We start from the raw sequence: 18,645 nt of genomic DNA, 5'->3' as shown, positions 1-18,645 counted from the left end.
GGCAGCTGCTCACATCAGGCCTACAGTCAGAAGCAGAGAGGAGTGAACGCTGGTGCTCAGCTTTCCTTTTTATTCAGTTGGGGTTCAGGGGTGGGTGTTGCCACCATCTGGGGGGGGGGTCTTTCCTCTTCAATAGAGCTTTACTGAAAAAGTGCTCCAAGGCAACCCAGAGTTACGCTTCCAATGTGATTCTAAATTCAGCTAGGCTGACAATGAAGATTAACTACCACAGACTAAAACTCAGGAGTCAGGGTGTGGAGAGTTGTATGCAGTAGGGGCCCAGTCAAGAATTAAGAGGCAGAATTTAAGCCAGATTCTTATCTGGGAGAAGAAGGCTCCAGCACGGAGAGCCACATTTCCCTGACATTTACCATATGGAATATCACCACCTACAAAGGACAGAGATCATTTGCCTACATTTTGTTCTGTGACAAAGAACTCCTAGTTGCCAACGAGGGTAAACTGAGAACAAGCAGGCAGAACAGGCACTGAGTCCCAAGTCCCAGGAGCTTCCTTCCCCCTTCCAAACCAGCTGCTTTCTCTTCTACATTGAAGAAAAGAACCAGGACGCAGTTCCTGCGACAACCCTGGCAAGGGCTGGGCTTAGATCCCACATCAATCCTGTCTTATCTTTACATCTCTGAGCCAGTCCTGTAATTGCTGGAAGATTTTCTGTGAAGAAGAGATGGGGAGCATTCTGGAAGTCAGAACTCAGCACCAGTAAAAGACAAGTCATACAAAAAAGTATGTAAATGAGACTATAAAAAACCGCTCAGGGACTTTTCTCTTACCTGACGCCCCAGGCGGACGCTGGGAGAGTCTGAAGGCCTCAGAGGTGCCATATCCAGGCAGTGGGAGGCACTGGGAATGAGAAGGGCTGGCTCAGAGGGTCCCAAGTCCTGTGTTACACTCAGTACCTGCCAGGGATCTACGTCCCCTGGAAAGAAAAGAGAGGGTGGCATTGTGCTGGGGCTACAACGTTGGAGAGTCAGGCTCTGGTGGCACACTCACCATTAACAAACAGTACTTGGGTGGCTCCAGGGCTCTGGCCACCATAATAGGCGTTTGTCTGGGCCACAGACTGAGCAACAGACGCAGGTGAGAGACCAAACACTCGTTCACACAGTTCCAGTTGGAAGGGCAGTGCTGGGAGCTGGGAAAAAGGACACTGAAGACTCTCACAGGTGACATCTGTGGAAAGAGAGTACCTTAAAGTGTGAAGAATACAAACAGCCAGCCTCCTGCTCTTCTCCAATAGTAATTTATAGAACAGCCACGGTAGTGACCTCGTGAGTTCACAGTTCTGCCAAACAGACCCACACATCCCAGATCATTGCATTCCCAAGTGACAGGGCTGTGATAGGAAAGGACAGATGATAGGGCTCCAAGGTGAACACAATGGGCTCAGGGAGAGCATCCTGCAAGAAGAAGGACCTGAGTTAGAATGGGTGAGGCAAACAAAAAGAAGAAATAACCAATATGGAAAAGAGAAAAAATGCACACGCAAAGGATTAGAGGGAAGGGGGATCTGGAAAGACTGCTTCTCAAATTGGATCATGTCTGCCCTGCTTAACATCCATGTCTCACAGTGTTCTGGGAAAATAGTACTTCCTTGGCCTCCCAGGAATGCCCTCCTTCACACTGGCCGACCACCTACAATGCTCTCAGACATATGTCGGGCAATACTGGGCAGAAAGTGGCAACCAAAATAGTTCCATGCTCTGCTGCCATAGCACTCAGAGGGGGAGATGGAGTGCGAGCTGATGTACTAAACACAGAATAGCAGAAGTGGGACACGGTTGGGCTTTTTGTTTGTGTGTTTGTCTACAGAGATGATACAAGGTAGTGGGGGAAGGGTATCTTGAGGTGAGGCGGGGAAGATGAGCAAGCTTTGCAGAACGGGGGAACGGATAACCCTAGTACATGGAACAGCATGTGCCGGATTCCTAAGCTGTAGGGGCTGGTATATTGGGCAGCCCCAAATATGCAAAGCTGTGTTACAACAGCTGTAAGAAAAGTACTGTTATTATTCTCAGTTTATAGCTGTGGAACCTGGCCAATAACAGTTTGGCACTTGCCTAAGTTTGTTCAGGAGCACATAGATAGGAAATGGAATTTGGACATTTTACTTCATGCCACTAACCTCACTTGTCTTCAGAAACTGTACAAAGAATGTAGCATTCAACTCTGATCTGAGTGTGGTAGCATATGCTTGTCATGTCAGTACTGGGAGGCTGAAGCAGGAGGACTTCTGTGAGTTGAAGGTAAACCTGGGTTACCTGATAAAACTCTTTCCCAAAAAGGGAACAAAGGCTTAACTCGGGTGGGATGAGCAGATTTGACAAATGACACAGGATGCCCATATTCAGATATGCACCCCCACCTTTGTACATGTGATGTATGAGTTTTTAATCTGCATTATTTTTGTTTCATTTCTATAGTTTAGATTTTAACTAGTAATCATCCCGTATTTTTTTTGGGGGGGGGGGGAAGGTCTGGCAACTACAACACTGAGTCACTGAAATGCAATCCCATGTTTAGGAAGGTTTTTCTGACCATGGTGTTGAAGTCAGACTGCACAGGTGAAGTACAAGCTTTGAGACCGGAAGAAGTCTGTGACCCGGAAGCACTGGGTGGCACCTCTGTCAGGACCACAGAGTAAGAAGAAGAGAATGGGAAGACTGGAAACTTGTTCAGGTTTCAGAGTGGTGCTTGACAGGACATCCAGACAATGGGAAAGAGGCGCCAGGGTAAGGTTTCTAGCCCAGTGAGAAAGGCTGGAGACATTCTAGCATAGAATACAGGAAGCACAAGGAAGGAGGGGCCGTTTTATGCTCGAGCCTGAGTGTGATAGCATTCCAGGTGGCTGTTTACTCTCTCCAGTCAGACACTTTGGGGGTTACACAAGGTCTGTAGTTGTGACTGTGAGTTCAGACCATCTGGAAGATGCTTTGGTTTGGGAGTTAGGTGGGTCACTTACAGAAGCCAAACTCAGTGCATGTCTGGTACAACCACTGCCGGTCCCCTACGCCAAACACTCGCGGTTCGGTGTTGCCCAGCTGTGCCACCGTCTCTGCTCGGGAATAACTTAAACACTTCTGTCCCATGCTGCGCAAGACTATCTAGAGGAGAATACATACATGCACGTATGGATAGATCTATATATCTCCCTCCTCTCCTAGCAGGCCAGGGCCACAGGCCTATAGTAGGGCTATAGATCAAGCGTCAAGCATGAGGAAAACTGGGAATCTCAAGTCAGTGGGCATCCACCAGAGGCGGTCATTGTAACCCATGTCCAACGTTTGCCAGACATTGCTGCTGCCAAGATCACATAACAGGATCGAAGAGATAGTAATTTCATGGTCTCTGCATTTGTATACTGAGTGGTTAGTACTTGATTACTTAATAAGGTAATTTTACTATCAGATGGATGAGACATGCAAGCCTTATTATACAGATAAGGAATCTAAGGCGAAGAGGAGGGTTTCGGTTGTCTGAGCTCGGTGAAGGTGGACGCGCAGCCTTGCTCCGTTAGCCTCTGGCTTGCACGCGCGTCCGGGTGGCTTACCTGTACAGCCCGGCGAAGCCCCAGGTAGGGCGTGGAGTGGCTGCGGTTTCCCCTGCTCCCGAGCAGGAGTCCGCAGAGCTGGCGCACGCTTAGCGGCGCTCCCTCCTGCCCGTCGTACTGCACAGTGCCTCCCACCAGCGCCTGCAACGCTCCCAGCAGCTCCGCCTGGTCTTCAAGAAGGTCCAGGGACCCGCAGGCGCCCAATTCCTCCCTCAGCACGGCCTGAGCCGCCCGGCCTGCGCGCAGCAGCCGCTCCACCTCCGCGAAGGCCGCGGAGGCTGCCGCCAGGCACTTCGGAAACCGAGAAGCGACGTTCGCGCGGGGCCTTAATTTTCCTTCTGGAACTGCATCTTCTTGGGGAAGTTCCCAACCTCTCTCCCTGTTCTCTCTAAATTTTCCCTCCCAGTCTCCCGCATCTTCCTAAGCCTCCGACTTTCACACAGGTAGCCTAGAGCTCACTTAGAGCTCCGCCCTCGATGACTCCACCCCTAACCCACCACACCCCTCCTCGGCCCCGCCCTCTACTGGCTTGTCTCTAGCCCAGCCCTCCCCTCCCCTCAGTTTTGGATCCCCACCCTTCCCGACCGGGCCCCTCCTCTCTAGATGCCTCCCCAGTTTTCAGTTCAGCAGTTTGCAAAACCAGACTGCGTCCCTGCGTTAAGGTCTTGCGCAGCCGGGCTGTCCTAAGGCTGGTGGTCCCCATTCTGCCCTGGTTTTCCCGAGCTCTTTCCGTTCCCTCGCCTTCCTCCACACTCTACAACCCACCTACCTCCAAGGATCCGCCTATGGCGACTTGTGTCAGGCTTCTGGCCACCACCTGCAGCACCCGGGAAGGACGTCGGGAAAGTGCAGGTTTGGCCGGGACTCCGCCCCCGCCACTCCCCTCCTCCGGCTGCCACTGAGCTCTTACCCGGTTATACGCGGAGAAGTCCACTACGGCGCTCAGCGGTGCGGAGGAGGCTACCGCGGCAAAGACGAGGTGGGGGAACTACGAAAGGAGGAGCGTCAGCCTAGTGCAAAGACGGGTGGGTGCCTGCGCCCGGTGTCCCTTTCCGGGCCCCAGTGATGCGCATGGTTAGGGAGGAGCGAGGGAGTACGCTCACGCTACCCCTGGATCGGAATCCTGCAGGCTGACTTCCCATCCCGCCCACCCGTCCCGTTCTGAGGACCTTCAGCCGGGTCCAGGCCGCCAGCGAGCCGGCGTAGGAGCCTCCGAAGCAGATCCAAGGGCTGGAGGAAGACACATTGAGGAGGGCAGAGAGCGCCTGGCGAGCGGAGGCCACATCAGCCAACCTGCAAAGGGACCAAAGTCGAACCCTACACCCCTGGGGGCCACTGTGTAGACCGATACCAAAACCTCAGCTGGGCCCAAGGTTCCTTCCCATAACTCTCTCTGCCTATACCAAGGGAAAAGCCCACCTATTTCAGGTGAGAACAGAAAAGATTCCTAGCGCGTGAGATTAAAAACTTAGACAAAAAATAATAGGGAGAAGCCAGAGACAGTCGAGGAGGACGCCCCAGATGAAGAAGGGGTCTAGGCAGGAGGGGCTAAGGAACTGGGGACTGGGGGAAACCAGGAGACAGGAGAGATACTGGGCTAACATCCTTTCTCTTCCTCCGCTTTTCTGAGGTGGTTCTCAGTCAGTGAGTAGCTGCCTTCGAAGCCAGTTGAGCTCACTGAGAAAACTGAGATGGAGAGACGTAAAGAGATGGAAGCAAGACCCCGACAGTTAGGGAGACCGAAGGAGGAAGAGAGGCGCCTGGGGGTGGAAAGGAAGCGATCGGGATCAGGCTCGTCGAGAACGTTAAAGCAGGTGAGAAGTTGGGGAAAGAGATGGGGGGCTGAGCAACAAACGTGACGTGCTCAGAAGGAGGGAGACGTACACGTATCTGGGAGAAGGCCACGCCTTGAAGACAGAAAAGCACTCCAAAGCTTGAGACAGTCAAGGTAGCACGAACGGGAGTAACTGAGAGTGTGAGTTAACCAGGAGCCCCGCGGCTCCTATAGACTTTCTTCTGCGCAGCCGCAGATGTAAGGCATGAGCTTGGCGAGCCCTGCTCCAATTTATGCTGAGACAGGTTCCTGTTTTCTACCTGTTAGTCGGGGGCAGTCACAGAGGATGTGGCGATAATGTCGCTAAGAAATTCTGGTGGTTTGGAATACTAGTCCACAGTGAGCGCTTTAGCATTTTTTGGACAGAAAGACAGAAATGGGGGGCGAGAGAAAGATAGAAATAGGGAGAGATGGAGTTATCGATGACAGGAGAAAGATTAAGAACACAGAGAAGAAAAGGGGGAGCCAGAGACTCAGAGGATAGTGGGCAGTTGCAGAGACACAGCTGTGGAGACTAACAGAACATTCTAGTCCAAACACCTTCCTTATCCCCACTCACGCATGGCGGCTGGACAAGTAGCGAAGCAGAGCCGCATCCAGGCCCCCAGCAGGCACGCTCAAACCGTAGAATCTGTGTTCGAGGCTTATCACCAGGGCCCCCCAAGCAGAGGCCAGTGCCGCAGGATGCCCTGGGAGGAGCGCGTGGTAGAGAGGTGGCTGTGAGTTGAGTATGCGCTACACTACGGAGCTCTGCTGTTGCCTTCCTGGACAACACCTTGCTTGCTTCTTACCTGCCGTCACTGAGCCAGGCCCAAGGCCGCCCTCACCTCCTATGTGCAGAAATACTGGGACATCTTGGCCAATTCTGTGTTGATCATTCACCCAGTACCGCTAAAAGAAAGACAGTGAACTTCCTGACTCCCTTCCCCCTCGCTCCAGTCTTTTCCCCATATGGCGTCCTGGCGGGGCTTGCCTAGAGCACATAACTATAAAGGTAGATGCTTGAGGCCCTGGGATGTTCTTCCCAGATTGTGGTGCTTTTCCAATGTGTGCAATAAAGTATTTTTCCTTAAAAAATTAGATGTTTTTGTTTGTGTTTTTTTTTAATTTTTTTTTTTTTGTTTTTTGTTTTTTGTTTTTTGGATTTGGTTTTTTGAGACAGGGTTTCTCTGTATAGCCCTGGCTGTCCTGGAGCTCACTCTGTAGACCAGGCTGGCCTCGAACTCAGAAATCCACCTGCCTGTGCCTCCCAGAGTGCTGGGATTACAGGTGTGCACCACCACCACCACCTGGCTTGTTTTTATTTTTAAATCCTCAGGACAGAGGGAACTGCTGGTGCTTGGTAGGCTCTGCTATTTTGTGAAGCAGTCTGTATAGAGTAAGTAGTGACTAACTTGATTTAGGAATAGTGTGGAGACCATTGGAGGTTATATACAGAGAAGGGAATAAAGAGGGGTACATTTGTCTATTCCTCCTTGTGATTTTTGAACACCTGTTTGTCACTCCTGATTTCAAGGCTGTTTTGGAGTTCCGCTACACGTTAAAACCTGCTGGGTATCCCACGCCTACACCTCTGGAGACAGTCTTATGTCACCCACACTGGTCTCAAACTCATTATGCAGGATGACCTTGTCCCTTCCCCCCCCCCCAATTCTCCTGTCTTCACCTCTCAAATTCTGGGATTACAGGTGTGCAGGGGAGGGTAGAAAGCAGGGAACTGGAGTTGGAGCTGGGGACACAGACTAGGTGTAGAGTAAGTTGACTGATGGACAGGGCAGGGGACATTGGCCTCACCTGCAGGAAGGTTCGTCTGTCAGATGCATTGAAGGGATCCAGTGGCTGTTCTAACCACCCTTGTTTGGGGACAGCTCCAGGACTGTGGCCTAGGCCAAAGCTTGGGTGTAAGGTAGAGCTCTCCTGAAACTTCTGGATGTGTTCTCTCAGGCGCCTGAGAAGAAAGGCTGTGAAAAAGGAAGGCATGGGTGTTAGGCTGCACTCTGCAGGTCTCCCTACTTGACCCTCAACCCCATCTTACCTGGAGCTGACAGTCCCCAGAGGGAAACGAGAAGCAGGAAACCCAGCCATGGAGCCTTGACTGCCATCCCTCAGGACTGGGTGTCAGCACCACGGGCTCCAGGCTCTCTGCTCTCTTTCCATCCCTGAAAACCTATAATATGTCCCCAGGGCTGACCTTTGTCTTTCAGGAGAAGCTCCTATTTCATTTGGGACGCCTCTCTTGACAGGTTAGGCGTCAGTGGTAACTGCTACAGCATAGCCAGACGCCAGAGGCTGTGGAGGCTGGATGATGCAGTACTCTCTGCCCCAGTCCCCCCTCACCCCCCCCACCCCCCCCACCCCCCCCCACCCCCCGCGCACTGTCCTCCCCATCCTCTTCCGGTGCTGCCACAGTCAGCCTTTCCCCTGCTGGTTTCCCATTCCCTTTTATGCTTTATCCTCTTCCGGTTTCTTAGTAGCTCTTCTCGCACCCTCAGTTTCCCCTTACTCCTCCTTAGTCCTTCTGCTTCTTAGCACATCCTTGGTTGTCCCAAGAATCAGTTTCCCTTTTGTTCTTTGCTCCCAAATTTTTACCTTAACTGTTTCTAGGTTTCCCAAATCATGTTCGCCACTCTCTCTGACCTGCAGTCAAATCACTCTTTCCTTAAAGCTCTGTGCAGTGCATGAACACAGCGGGCTTATGCTGCCTTAGAATTCTTACCCCTGTTTGTCCTCTCCATGAGTTGCTATTTCTTCACAAATCCACAGGACTTGCCCTCTTAATCTTTAATGTTCAGAAAGATCTAAGGTGTTCACCATTTTTCAAAGGCACAATGATCTGGGATGTGGTTCAGTTGGTAGGATGTTTGCCTAGCATGTATGGCACTCTGGGTTTAATCTCCAGCACCAAATTAGCCAGGCGTGCTAACGCAAGACTGGGAAGCCTATAGTCACATCACTCAGGAGGAGGAGGTGAGAAGTTCAGTCATCTCTAGCTATACATAGCAAGTTGGAGGGCAGCATGGGATACAGGAGAAAATAATTAATTGCCAAAAGTAGTTATCTTGGGCTGGAGAGATGGCTCAGCAGTTAAGAGTGCTGCCTACTCTTTTGAAGGTTGTGAGTTCAAATCCCAGCAACCACATGGTGGCTCACAACCATCCGTATGATGAGATCTGATGGCCTTTTCTGGGTGTTTGAAGACTGCAAAGAGTGAGAAGAAAATTGTCTGAGTGTTTGAAGACTGCAAAGAGTGAGAAGAAAATTGTCTGAAGACAGCTACAGTGTACTTACATATAATAAAATAAATAAATCTTTAAAACAACAACAACAAAAAAACCCCAGGGTTCCATTAAAAAAAAAGTAATTATCTTTATCCCTCCTTTAGGCTGATGCTTTATTCCTTTCAAGGCAGTGTAAGATAATTTAGGTTTTTAAAAATTATGTGTGCTTTGCCTATTTGTATATATGTGGACTATGTTTGTGCCTAGTGCCCAAAGTCAAAAGCGAATGCAAGATTCCCTAGAACTAGAGTTACAGATGATGGTGAGCGGCCATGGAGGTGCAGCAAGTTTGACTCCTCTCCAAGAGCAACGGATATTCTAAAGTGCGGAGCCACCTGTTCAGTATGAGACGTATACATATTTTCGTGTACACATAGTTTGTTGTCTTTAACGAGAAAGTCAGCTCCAGTCAGGTTGGGATTCTTCTTTCTTCCCCTGCTAAACACTAAATTCCACCAACCATGTACATTGTGATTACTTGTGACAACAATTCTTCGATTAATTTTGCTAGATCTTCTTTAAAAAATGTATCAAAGATTTGATGACTTCTGAACGTCAGTGCTCTCGCTTCTGATTACCATTTTACTGACTTGTCCAAGAAGCTTTTTAAAGGTTTTCCTCTTTCTGTCACATGGTCATTTTGAATTAGCAGACAGGAGATTCCATTAAATATGAGACCAGACATTCCCTGCATGGTTCAGGACACACTCCTGACTCCCCACCTTACTCAAAGTAAAATATAGAGCATTTAAAGTGGCCTTTGAAATGCACATAGCCTGCTGCCCCTCACGGTTTCACAGCAAGCCCCTTTCTCTGTCTCATTGCTCCAGCCACACGGAACTGCTTTGTACTCACATGTTTGTCAGCTAAGCCTCTTCCAAGCTTTCTATCCCCAAGCATTGGCAAGTTTTATTCTTTCACTTTCCACACTTTTCCTTTTCTGTTGTAATTTTTTTTTCTTCAGCATTGCAGATTGAACCCAGGGTCCCGAACAGAAACACAAAAACAGGGAACATAATAGGTAGGGATGTACTCTTTGTGCTGCACTGAACGTAGGTTCCAGTCTAATGTAGCTTCATAGCAACGAACTTAAGCCTGCCTTTAGAAGCACTTGAAGCTCCTCCCACTGGCTCTGACAACCACTTTCAACCACCACATGGATCATCTCTGCATATAATGAGGCAGCCTTACAACATGGGAAAAATTTATTGGCTATACATCTGAAAGTGGATTAAAATATAAAACACTCAAAAAGCTGAAAAAAAAAAAACACCTAAATGCCAAGAAAACATCTCTATTAAAAAAACGGGGCATTGCCCTGCAGTGTTGGCGCATGCCTGTAATCCCAGCACTCTGGGAGACAGAGGCAGGCAGATTTATGAGTTCGAGGCCAGCCAGGTCTACAGAGTGAGTTCCAGGACAGCCAGGGCTACACAGAGAAACCCTGTCTCGAAAAAAACCAAATCCAAAAAAATTGGGGCATGAAACTAAACAAAATTCTCAAAGAAGAAATACAAATGGCTGAGAAATATTTTTTTTTTTAATGTTCAACACCCTTAGCCGTCAAGGAAATGTAAATTAAAACTACTTTGTGATTTTTATCCCACTCCACCCAGAATAGAAATGCAGTGGTACATTTACATGTGATATATTGTTTAGCTGCAAAGAGAACTTCAGTTATGAAAGTTATTAATCAGTTTCTGAAGCTAGAAACGGTCATTTTGAGTGAGGCAACCCAGACCCAGAAAGACCAACATGTTTGTCTCCTGTGGAGATTAGATTTGAGTCTTTAGACATTTGTTTAAGTTGGAATACCTGTAGAGGCCAGGAAACTGAGGGGTAGTAGGAGGTGGTCACACATACACACACATACACACATACACATACATATACACATACACACACATACACACATACACACACATACACACATATACATACACATACACATACCCACACACATACACATACACACACATACACACATACACATACATACATACACACATATACATACACATACACACATACACATACACACACACAATCATATATACACAAACATACTTGTTAAAGGAGTTTAAATGGAGATTCAGGGGTATCTGATGACTTTGGCCTCCATAGGAACCTGAACTTGCATGTGCACACACACACACACACACACACACACACACACACACACACATACACATACACACAACTAAAATAAATTAAAATTAAAATGAATCTTTTAATAAAATAAATGTTTATGTCCTGCATTTAAATTTTCACAATGATTGTATCAAATTATTCAGAATTTATAATCTGCTCAATAATTTCAAGATGATGCAACAGTTTACTTTTATAAGGATAAAAAATACTTTTATAAGGATATTTTATAAGGATAAAAATAATGCTATATTTACAGTAAAGAAGAGGCCTAACTTTCCAGACAGTCTCACAGGAGAAAGGACAGCAGACTTATTTCCATGGAATGCAGTCAAGGACTAGGATGGGAAGATGCACACTAGGAATCAACAAATGCTGAGGAAAGAGTTTGAAGATGAAGTGAGAACTCAACGTTGGAAACTTCTCACTGCGATCTGTTGACTGAGTCAGTACCAGAACTGCATCATATACTTCTAGGATCATAGCAAAGAAAGCAGGGCTGGGAAGGACCACGTAAAGGGTCAACATTAGGTAAATTTCTGGTGGTTTTATATAAAACCAGATATATTTTTTAGAAATATACAGAGAGAAGACTTGATCATTACTTATGAATCTGTCTGCAATATCGTCATTCTCAAAACAGGAAAAAAATTCACTCAGATTCAGATTATGTCCAGTAGAGCAGACTGTAAATTTCACAAAACTTTTACCTCAACCAAGTCTCCCTCACGGTCCTCCTGCCACTGTCCCTCCTGATAATGGAAGCTGTCCCTCTTTCAGACTCCGGAGCCTCCGGCAAATAAAACGGGCTTAAGCTACGTAAGCAACAGCAGCACAAAACACACCGAGGACTCTGCAAGTCTGTCTACGCTTTAGTTTCATACTGTAAGTCTACAAAAATCCGTCTCATTTTGTTTCAAACGGAAGCAATATATAGCATTCAGAAACAGTACCAGAGGTTGGGGGCGCGGGGAATGGGGTGGGGGACGACAGGACACGAGAGACAAGACCGGGTCAGACATCCGGATATCCTGATTACTTTAACAAGGTCATCTTCAAAAAGTGGAGCAATTTAGGTTCACAAAGGATAGGGAATAGGTTAGAGGGGAATAGTATCTCCAGGCAATGAAAGAATTGGGGAGAGGGTAGGACCGGACACGACGTCTTCAGAAATCAGTTTGGCTGACTCTAAAACTCTACACACGCACGCGCGCACACACACACTCTCACACACACACACCACACACACACACACACACACACACACACACACACACGAGGAAGTTGCCAAGTTGGCTTTAAAATTCCTGGTATGGGCAGGGAATTCCTGAAAGCACTACATTAAAACAACAACAGCACCAACAAACAATAATGGAAATGAGGAAGGAGAGAGGGAGATAAAGTTTTAGACATTTAAATATTCTGAAGGTTGTAGCGTTGAACTACGAAAATGAGGCAACCCTAGTGTTCCGCGGGTGTGACATCACCAGGAGGTTTTTCCTAACTGGAACTCTTCAGGCTCCGGAGCAATTGTCCCGGACCCCATAACATCCTGGGACTAGGCGGAGGGCGCGCCGCTAGGGCTCTGGGGCACAGCGGTTGTCAGAGGTAAGCAATTGCTCTGCACCTGGGTCCCGTCCTCGCTTTCCCCAGTGCACCGACTGGATGTTTGGTGGAAGGCTAGTCTATCAGGATTCCCCGCCGGAGTCTTAAGTTTCTCCTTCTCCGCGGCCGCCCGAGGCTACGGTCCAGCTACTGTCCGCGTACGTTTACTCGGTGTGTGCTACTGGATATGTCCCTTTGTCTAGGACTGGGACCCAGTATGCTTTTTTTCTTTGGTGCGATGGTAAAGAGCAAATGGTGGAAGCTTACCTCGTGTTCTTCCCTTAGCGTTCGTTCCTGTGAGTTTCCATAAGAGGCTTGTCTGCCCCTGACTGGTTTGCTCTCTTGAGAGCCCTCCACTTGGGTTGGTGTGATCATTATCATTTATTTCCTACCTACCGCTCACGTATGCACCAACGCACATGCACAACACAAGCCGGGAGAAGCACTTCTTCACCCTTTAAAAGATATCCGCGGTTATCGGTCAAGGAAAAGCAGTCATTGTTCTAAGGATAAAAATAACCTAGCTATGAAAAGTGTGTATGAAAACTACAAATTTGCTTTTCATCTGGCTAGAAAGGGGGTTCAAACCTATAAAGGACATCTTCAGTCCAGTTTCCCTTAACTGCAGGTTTGGAGGGTATTCTGGCTTCCTTACCAAAAAAAAAAAAAAAAGAAAGAAAGAAAGAAAGAAAGAAAGAAAGAAAGAAAGAAAGAAAGAAAGAAAGAAAAGAAAGGAAGAAAGAAAAGAAAGGAAGAAAGAAAGAAAGAAAAGAAAACTACAAACTTTTTAAAAATTAGGGGGAACGATATTTGAAGCTTAAGGGCTCAGCTCAGTTAAGGGTAAAACGACTAGGCTCAGTTTTGCATTGTTTGTTTTAATTTTGTTAATCTGGAACAGCCTCCCTGAGACCAAAGCTAGGTAATGAATGCATCCTGAGAGCTTAGTTAGGGCTTGCCGCCGCGCCCTCTCAAACGACAGCCACCGAAACACAAAACAAAGCAAAACAAAAGATGGAAAACAGGCCAAAACAGCTTGGAAGTCAGGCATGGTTACTCTCCGTGTGATCCTAGCATTTAGGGAGCTGAGGCAGGAGGGTTGTCGCTCATGTAAGGCTCCCCTGGACAGAGTGACTTCCAGGCCGGACTGTTTTAAGGTGTACAACATGGAGGCCCGAGAATGGAAACAAACCTGAAAATCACTGGAAGAAGTCTGGAGAGAGCTCACTTGCCTCCAGCGCTACCTTTGGAAGTCTCTTTAAGCCCTAACTGGAAATGTCCTTTCGCCACCCTCCGGGCGTCTGTCTCAGAACTAAGAATAAGTAGCTTGTCGGCTCCTCTTTGTGAATGAGCCACCCTCTCTGCCAGGAGTAAACACCGAGCTGCGTTCGGACGCTTTTACATCTGGCAGTCAGTCTGTGGTTGAACAGTAAAACAAACTTCTGTGTAAAGATGATTTACAATGTGAAAAATTAAAACTTGTTTCCGCCCGGTTTCGAACCGGGGACCTTTCGCGTGTTAGGCGAATGTGATAACCACTACACTACGGAAACACCCATGTTGTAGGCTTTCTTTTCTGAGTTAATTAAAAACACACCCTACTATTTTTCTGCTTTTAATTATTAAATTCAACAGCTTAAATTAAAACTCAAAGACTAACCATGAAACAGGTAAAGCTCCTATGCAGCTGCAATTCCTTCTACAGGAACTCCAGGCACAAAAGCCCGGGTCGACTCCTGGCAAATTCTACTTCATGGAATCTCCTCAGGCACGCAGGCTCCCTTTCTCGGAGCCTATCTTACCTTTCCATCCTTAGGCTAAAACACCAGACTGGGTTTTCATTCCAACATTTTCAGGAACTGCTCAGGGAGATGCTCTTGACTATCTGACACAAAAGGCCAAGGTATTGTTTGCAAAGAGGATGCAAGAGATCAGTGGCTTGGATGTGTTGGAGAAGTCTCCAGTCAGGAGAGGAAAACTTTATTCAGTATGAGCCATTATGAATGAAGAACTATCTATGCCTGATAATAAATATATGTATATTACAGCACTGTTTGGTGTGGTGTGTCCAGTGATGGACAGTCACACAGGAAAGCAGACTAAACCTAACTATAGTGATGGCAAATTGAACAGAGCCTTTGCTCTTTGTGCCTCACTGCAGTATGCACAACTTTAGAAGTGCTGAAGATCGTCAGCACACGAACACGGATGGATGACAAAGCAGAAGGAATAGCATCGGAAGCCCAGAGATCGTTAGTAAGGGGGACTCTTACTATGTGATGTTGTTTTGGGACTTTCTAAGTCACAAATATTTATCACTCTTTCGCTATTTCCTAATCCAATGATGGCAGTAAGGTTGAATTCGATTTAGAAAGGTCAATGTTAATGCTACCATTAATATCTACCTACCTATGACTATGTTTCTATTGTTCTATATTGACTATTGGCTGTGAGAGTCATACCAAACTAGGAGAAGAATATCCAGATAACTAGATGTAAGGAACTTTTGTCTTTGAGACAGGGTATCATGTAGCCAAGGCTGGCCTTGAACTCTTGATCCTTCTGATTTGATGCTGGGATTTCAGGTGGGCACAATCATTTAGATATAGATATTCTAAACTTGATGATAAGGTTTTGGGGTGCTTTCAAGAATGGTGGCATCAGTGTAGCTCCCACCAGCAGATATGAGAGAGTTGTTATATCTGCTCTATGTCTGTTATTATTCACACATGCAAGTTTCCTTTTCTAAACTTCTTTACATACATGAACCTATATACGTTTCTATTACTTTTTTGCTATATATGAGTATTTAAATTCTAAAAACTTTTTTAAAAAAAGTTTTTATTTCTGTGTACATGTGTGTATCTGGGTGTAGTGCCCATGGAAGGCCAGAAGAGGGCGCTGGACACTATGGACCTAAAGTTAAAGGTGCTTGTGAGCCGCTAACCTGGGCGCTGAGGACCAAGAGCCACAAACAAGCACTCGCCAGCACCAAGCCGTCTCTTCCGCCCCATATGTGTAAACTCTGGAGACAAGCACTTAAAAAATAAAATCCGTGCAGTGTTGGCGCACGCCTTTAATCCCAGCACGTGGGATTAAATCTCAGAGGATTTCTGAGTTTGAGGCCAGCCTGGTTTACAGAGTGAGTTCCCGGACAGCCAGGGCTATTCAGAGAAACCCACAGATGATTCTACTGTATAGTGCAAGAAGCACTGTAGAATAATATATTTTAAAACCGGTTCTGTATATCAGTGTAAGTAGGACTCATTTTTGATGTTGTCCTTTATACACTCATCCTCTGACCCCACCCTGACAGGCCGTGATCTCACTTAATATACAGAGATCTAACTGTTTTAATCAGATGTGAGGTTTTTCTTTTTTTACTTTTTAAGCAGCACTACAAGGCTTTGTTTCCGTTGCATATGCTCTTAAACCTAACTGCAGATTTCATAGCTGCAACTTCATAACCACTCAGCCCGCATTTATAAGCTGGGACAGTGTAACGGAGCACAGCATTTCTACTGCTGCCTGGCTTAGTGGACTTAAAATAAAAGAGATATAAGTTTGTGCGTTCAAACTTTGGGTCCCTTGCTAAAACCTTGTCTCCTCTTGTCTCCTGAGGGACACGTGTTCCTTATGCAAACTTAGAACTTTTGAATGTTTCATCTTACCGTAGCTCAGACAAGCGGAATCAAACAGGCACTCTTGGACCTTTTAGGCTATTGGGACCGGGGATGGGCAGGCTACGTGTACATGTAGAGAAACTTGGATTGCCCTCGCTCTCCTGGGATCAATGAGGAAAGAAACTCAACTCTCCATTGGGATTAAGCTTCTCCAGGACCCTGCAGGAAAGCTGACAGAGGTGGGACAGTCTCAGAGCAGGCCTCAGATCATTCCTCACAGGAGGGCTTAGCCAGAAAGTTTAGGAAAACATCAGTCAACAAATAGTGGAGTTTTCAATTTACTTTAATGAAGAGATAGTCCAATAATCTAAAAATGTGTGTGTGTGTATGTGTGTGTATGTGTGTGTGTGTGGGGGGGGGGTGATTACTGTTTGAGAAGAGAAAAATGTAGTATTGGAGAATCTGTGTGTGTAATGATTGTGTCTGTCCTCCACAGTGGGGTTGTGTTCCTTTTTTTTTTTTTTTTGGATTTGTTTTTTTCGAGACAGGGTTTCTCTGTGTAGCCCTGGCTGTCCTGGAACTCACTCTGTAGACCAGGCTGGCCTCGGACTCAGAAATCCCCCTGCCTCTGTCTCCCAGAGTGCTGGGATTACAGGCGTGCGCCACCACCGCCCGGCCGAGGTTGTGTTCTTAAAGTCCTGTTATCACCTTTGTATTGCAGGCTTAAGGAGAAACTGCTGAGTTGTTTCTGAAAGCCACACCCCAGCAGTGCGTGAGCGTTTATATTCCTCCACAGCTTCACTGAGCCTTGCTATTTTAAGCTCCAGTAAACATCCAGGCATTTCAGTGACTTTAGTTTGTATTTCTAAAGCCTTAAGCATCTTTTCTGATGTTTATTTAGAACTTGTATGCATACTTTTGTGTGTGCTAAAATATTTGCTCATTTTTATTTTGATTTTTTTTTTTGAGACAAGTCCTGGGATGATCGTGAACTCCAGATCCACTTCCCCTGATTCTCGAATGCTGGAATTACAACCTAGCATCGTGCTTTGCAAACACCTCTTCTAATTATAAAACATGCCTGTCTGCCATTCATAGAGGTCCCAATTCATCAAGTGTTTTGAGAGTCTTGTTAATCTATGTTAGAGGGGTTTTTCTTCTTTTTCTATTTTCAGCAAGAATGTGAAAATTTCTCTGGGTAGGTGATACTGTGAACTCTATAATTTCTCTCTGCTCCAGTGTGTGTGTGTGTGTGTGTGTGTGTGTGTGTGTGTGTGTCAGGAGGAGGGCTTGGAGTTGGCACAGAATCCACCCAGACACCAAATTCTCAACACAAAGGAGCTTTATTACTTTGGAGCGACAGTGTGGGTGGGAAGCAGCTGCCCCTGAATCAGATTAAGACACTAGCAGGTATTTCTGCCAGAGTGGGTTTTAAGGAGAAAAGGAAAGTCTGTGCTAGGATGAGTTGCTAAGTCCTGATTGGACGTTAGCCAGTGTCAAGCCAAATAATGAATTTTGATTGCTGGACCTTGGTATTTAGTCTCAGGAATAGGTCAGTAGTCAAATAAAGAAATAGACGTTGGGGGTTGGCTTTCGGAATGTAATCTAATGGTTTAGCAAGGGAGACGGAAAGGGCATAACCTATCAGCACCGTGTTTGTCATGCTCGGGCCTGTTGGAGAGCTCTTCACTTAGAGTCAACAAGTCATTATAACCATAAACTACACAGTTGTATCTCCCTGGGAAGCTGTCCTGGTCTCGCTTCTGGGGAGCTCATCTTTATTTTCCTAGTGTGGGTGAAATCACATGTTTATATGCTCAGGTCCCATTTCCGCCTGGATGCTTTTCCTTAGATTTCAGAGTACATGGGTTACTAGGTGTATGGTATGTATGGTTAGCTCATGTATGGTTAGTTCAAGAAATTAATTACACACCACTCAGTTCTCTGCACTCTTTAAGTTAGGTGGGCACTCCAGGTTTCAACACAGCGCTGAGTGTACGTGCAGTGGATAACGAAGCAAAGGAAAAATCTCACAGTTTCAAGTTCAGTCGGCCTGGTAATTTTGCTGGATTTGCAGGCACCTTAGCCTGAAGAAAACCGACAAAGGAGGGGGAGACGATGAGCGAGCCACCCCGAAGTAGCCAAAGTGCCTCGACGGGGCCAGAGCAGCTGCATTCAGCGACGCTACGCACAAACTGCACTCGCCGCGGATCTCTACGAGAAAGACGAGAAAATCCAAGGTGCTCCAAAAACCCTTCTCTCTTTTCACGCACTCTGTCTCAATTGAGCGTGGAGCAGACGCTGTCTGGGCGAGGCGGAATGTCATTCTTTTAATTCCAGCACGGCTTGAAACTCAAACTATCCGATATGGAAAGATATGGAGAATCGGGTGCGGATCGCAATTTAATTTAATTTTAATTTAACCTGTGATCCTTCCCGGTTTCTGCCTTGACGACCGCTTCCCTTCTCTGTGTTTCAAGCTCACGTCCTGGAAAACGTTACAATTGTCGATCCACCTGCTCAGACACTGTCCCAAAGCTGCACTTCCCGGTCTTCCTATACTCTCCGACTCTTAATTTTATCTGCGTTTTG

General features: G+C 46.7%; 1 protein-coding gene and 1 non-coding gene across 2 annotated transcripts; both read right to left on the bottom strand.

Annotated features, from left to right (window-relative positions):
* Positions 1-615: 615 nt before the first annotated feature.
* On the bottom strand, positions 616-7,504 carry Prss16 (serine protease 16). The gene is made up of 12 exons (XM_052156625.1): positions 7,438-7,504; positions 7,197-7,363; positions 6,194-6,293; positions 5,962-6,091; positions 4,738-4,861; positions 4,479-4,556; positions 4,338-4,385; positions 3,569-3,859; positions 2,981-3,122; positions 1,012-1,191; positions 792-937; positions 616-672 (listed from the first exon to the last, which is right to left on the bottom strand). The coding sequence occupies exons 1-12, from the start codon at positions 7,502-7,504 to the stop codon at positions 616-618; spliced, it is 1,530 nt and encodes a 509-aa protein (XP_052012585.1).
* A 6,406-nt stretch (positions 7,505-13,910) lies between these two features.
* Positions 13,911-13,983, bottom strand: Trnav-aac (transfer RNA valine (anticodon AAC)). The gene has a single exon. It is a non-coding gene; the product is annotated as a tRNA-Val (tRNA).
* Positions 13,984-18,645: the final 4,662 nt, after the last annotated feature.

Source organism: Apodemus sylvaticus, chromosome 14 (genome assembly GCF_947179515.1).
Source record: "Apodemus sylvaticus chromosome 14, mApoSyl1.1, whole genome shotgun sequence".
Lineage (NCBI taxonomy): Eukaryota > Metazoa > Chordata > Mammalia > Rodentia > Muridae > Apodemus > Apodemus sylvaticus.
The sequence above is the reverse complement of the archived record's forward strand: the minus strand, read 5'-3'. Positions and strand labels throughout refer to the sequence as shown.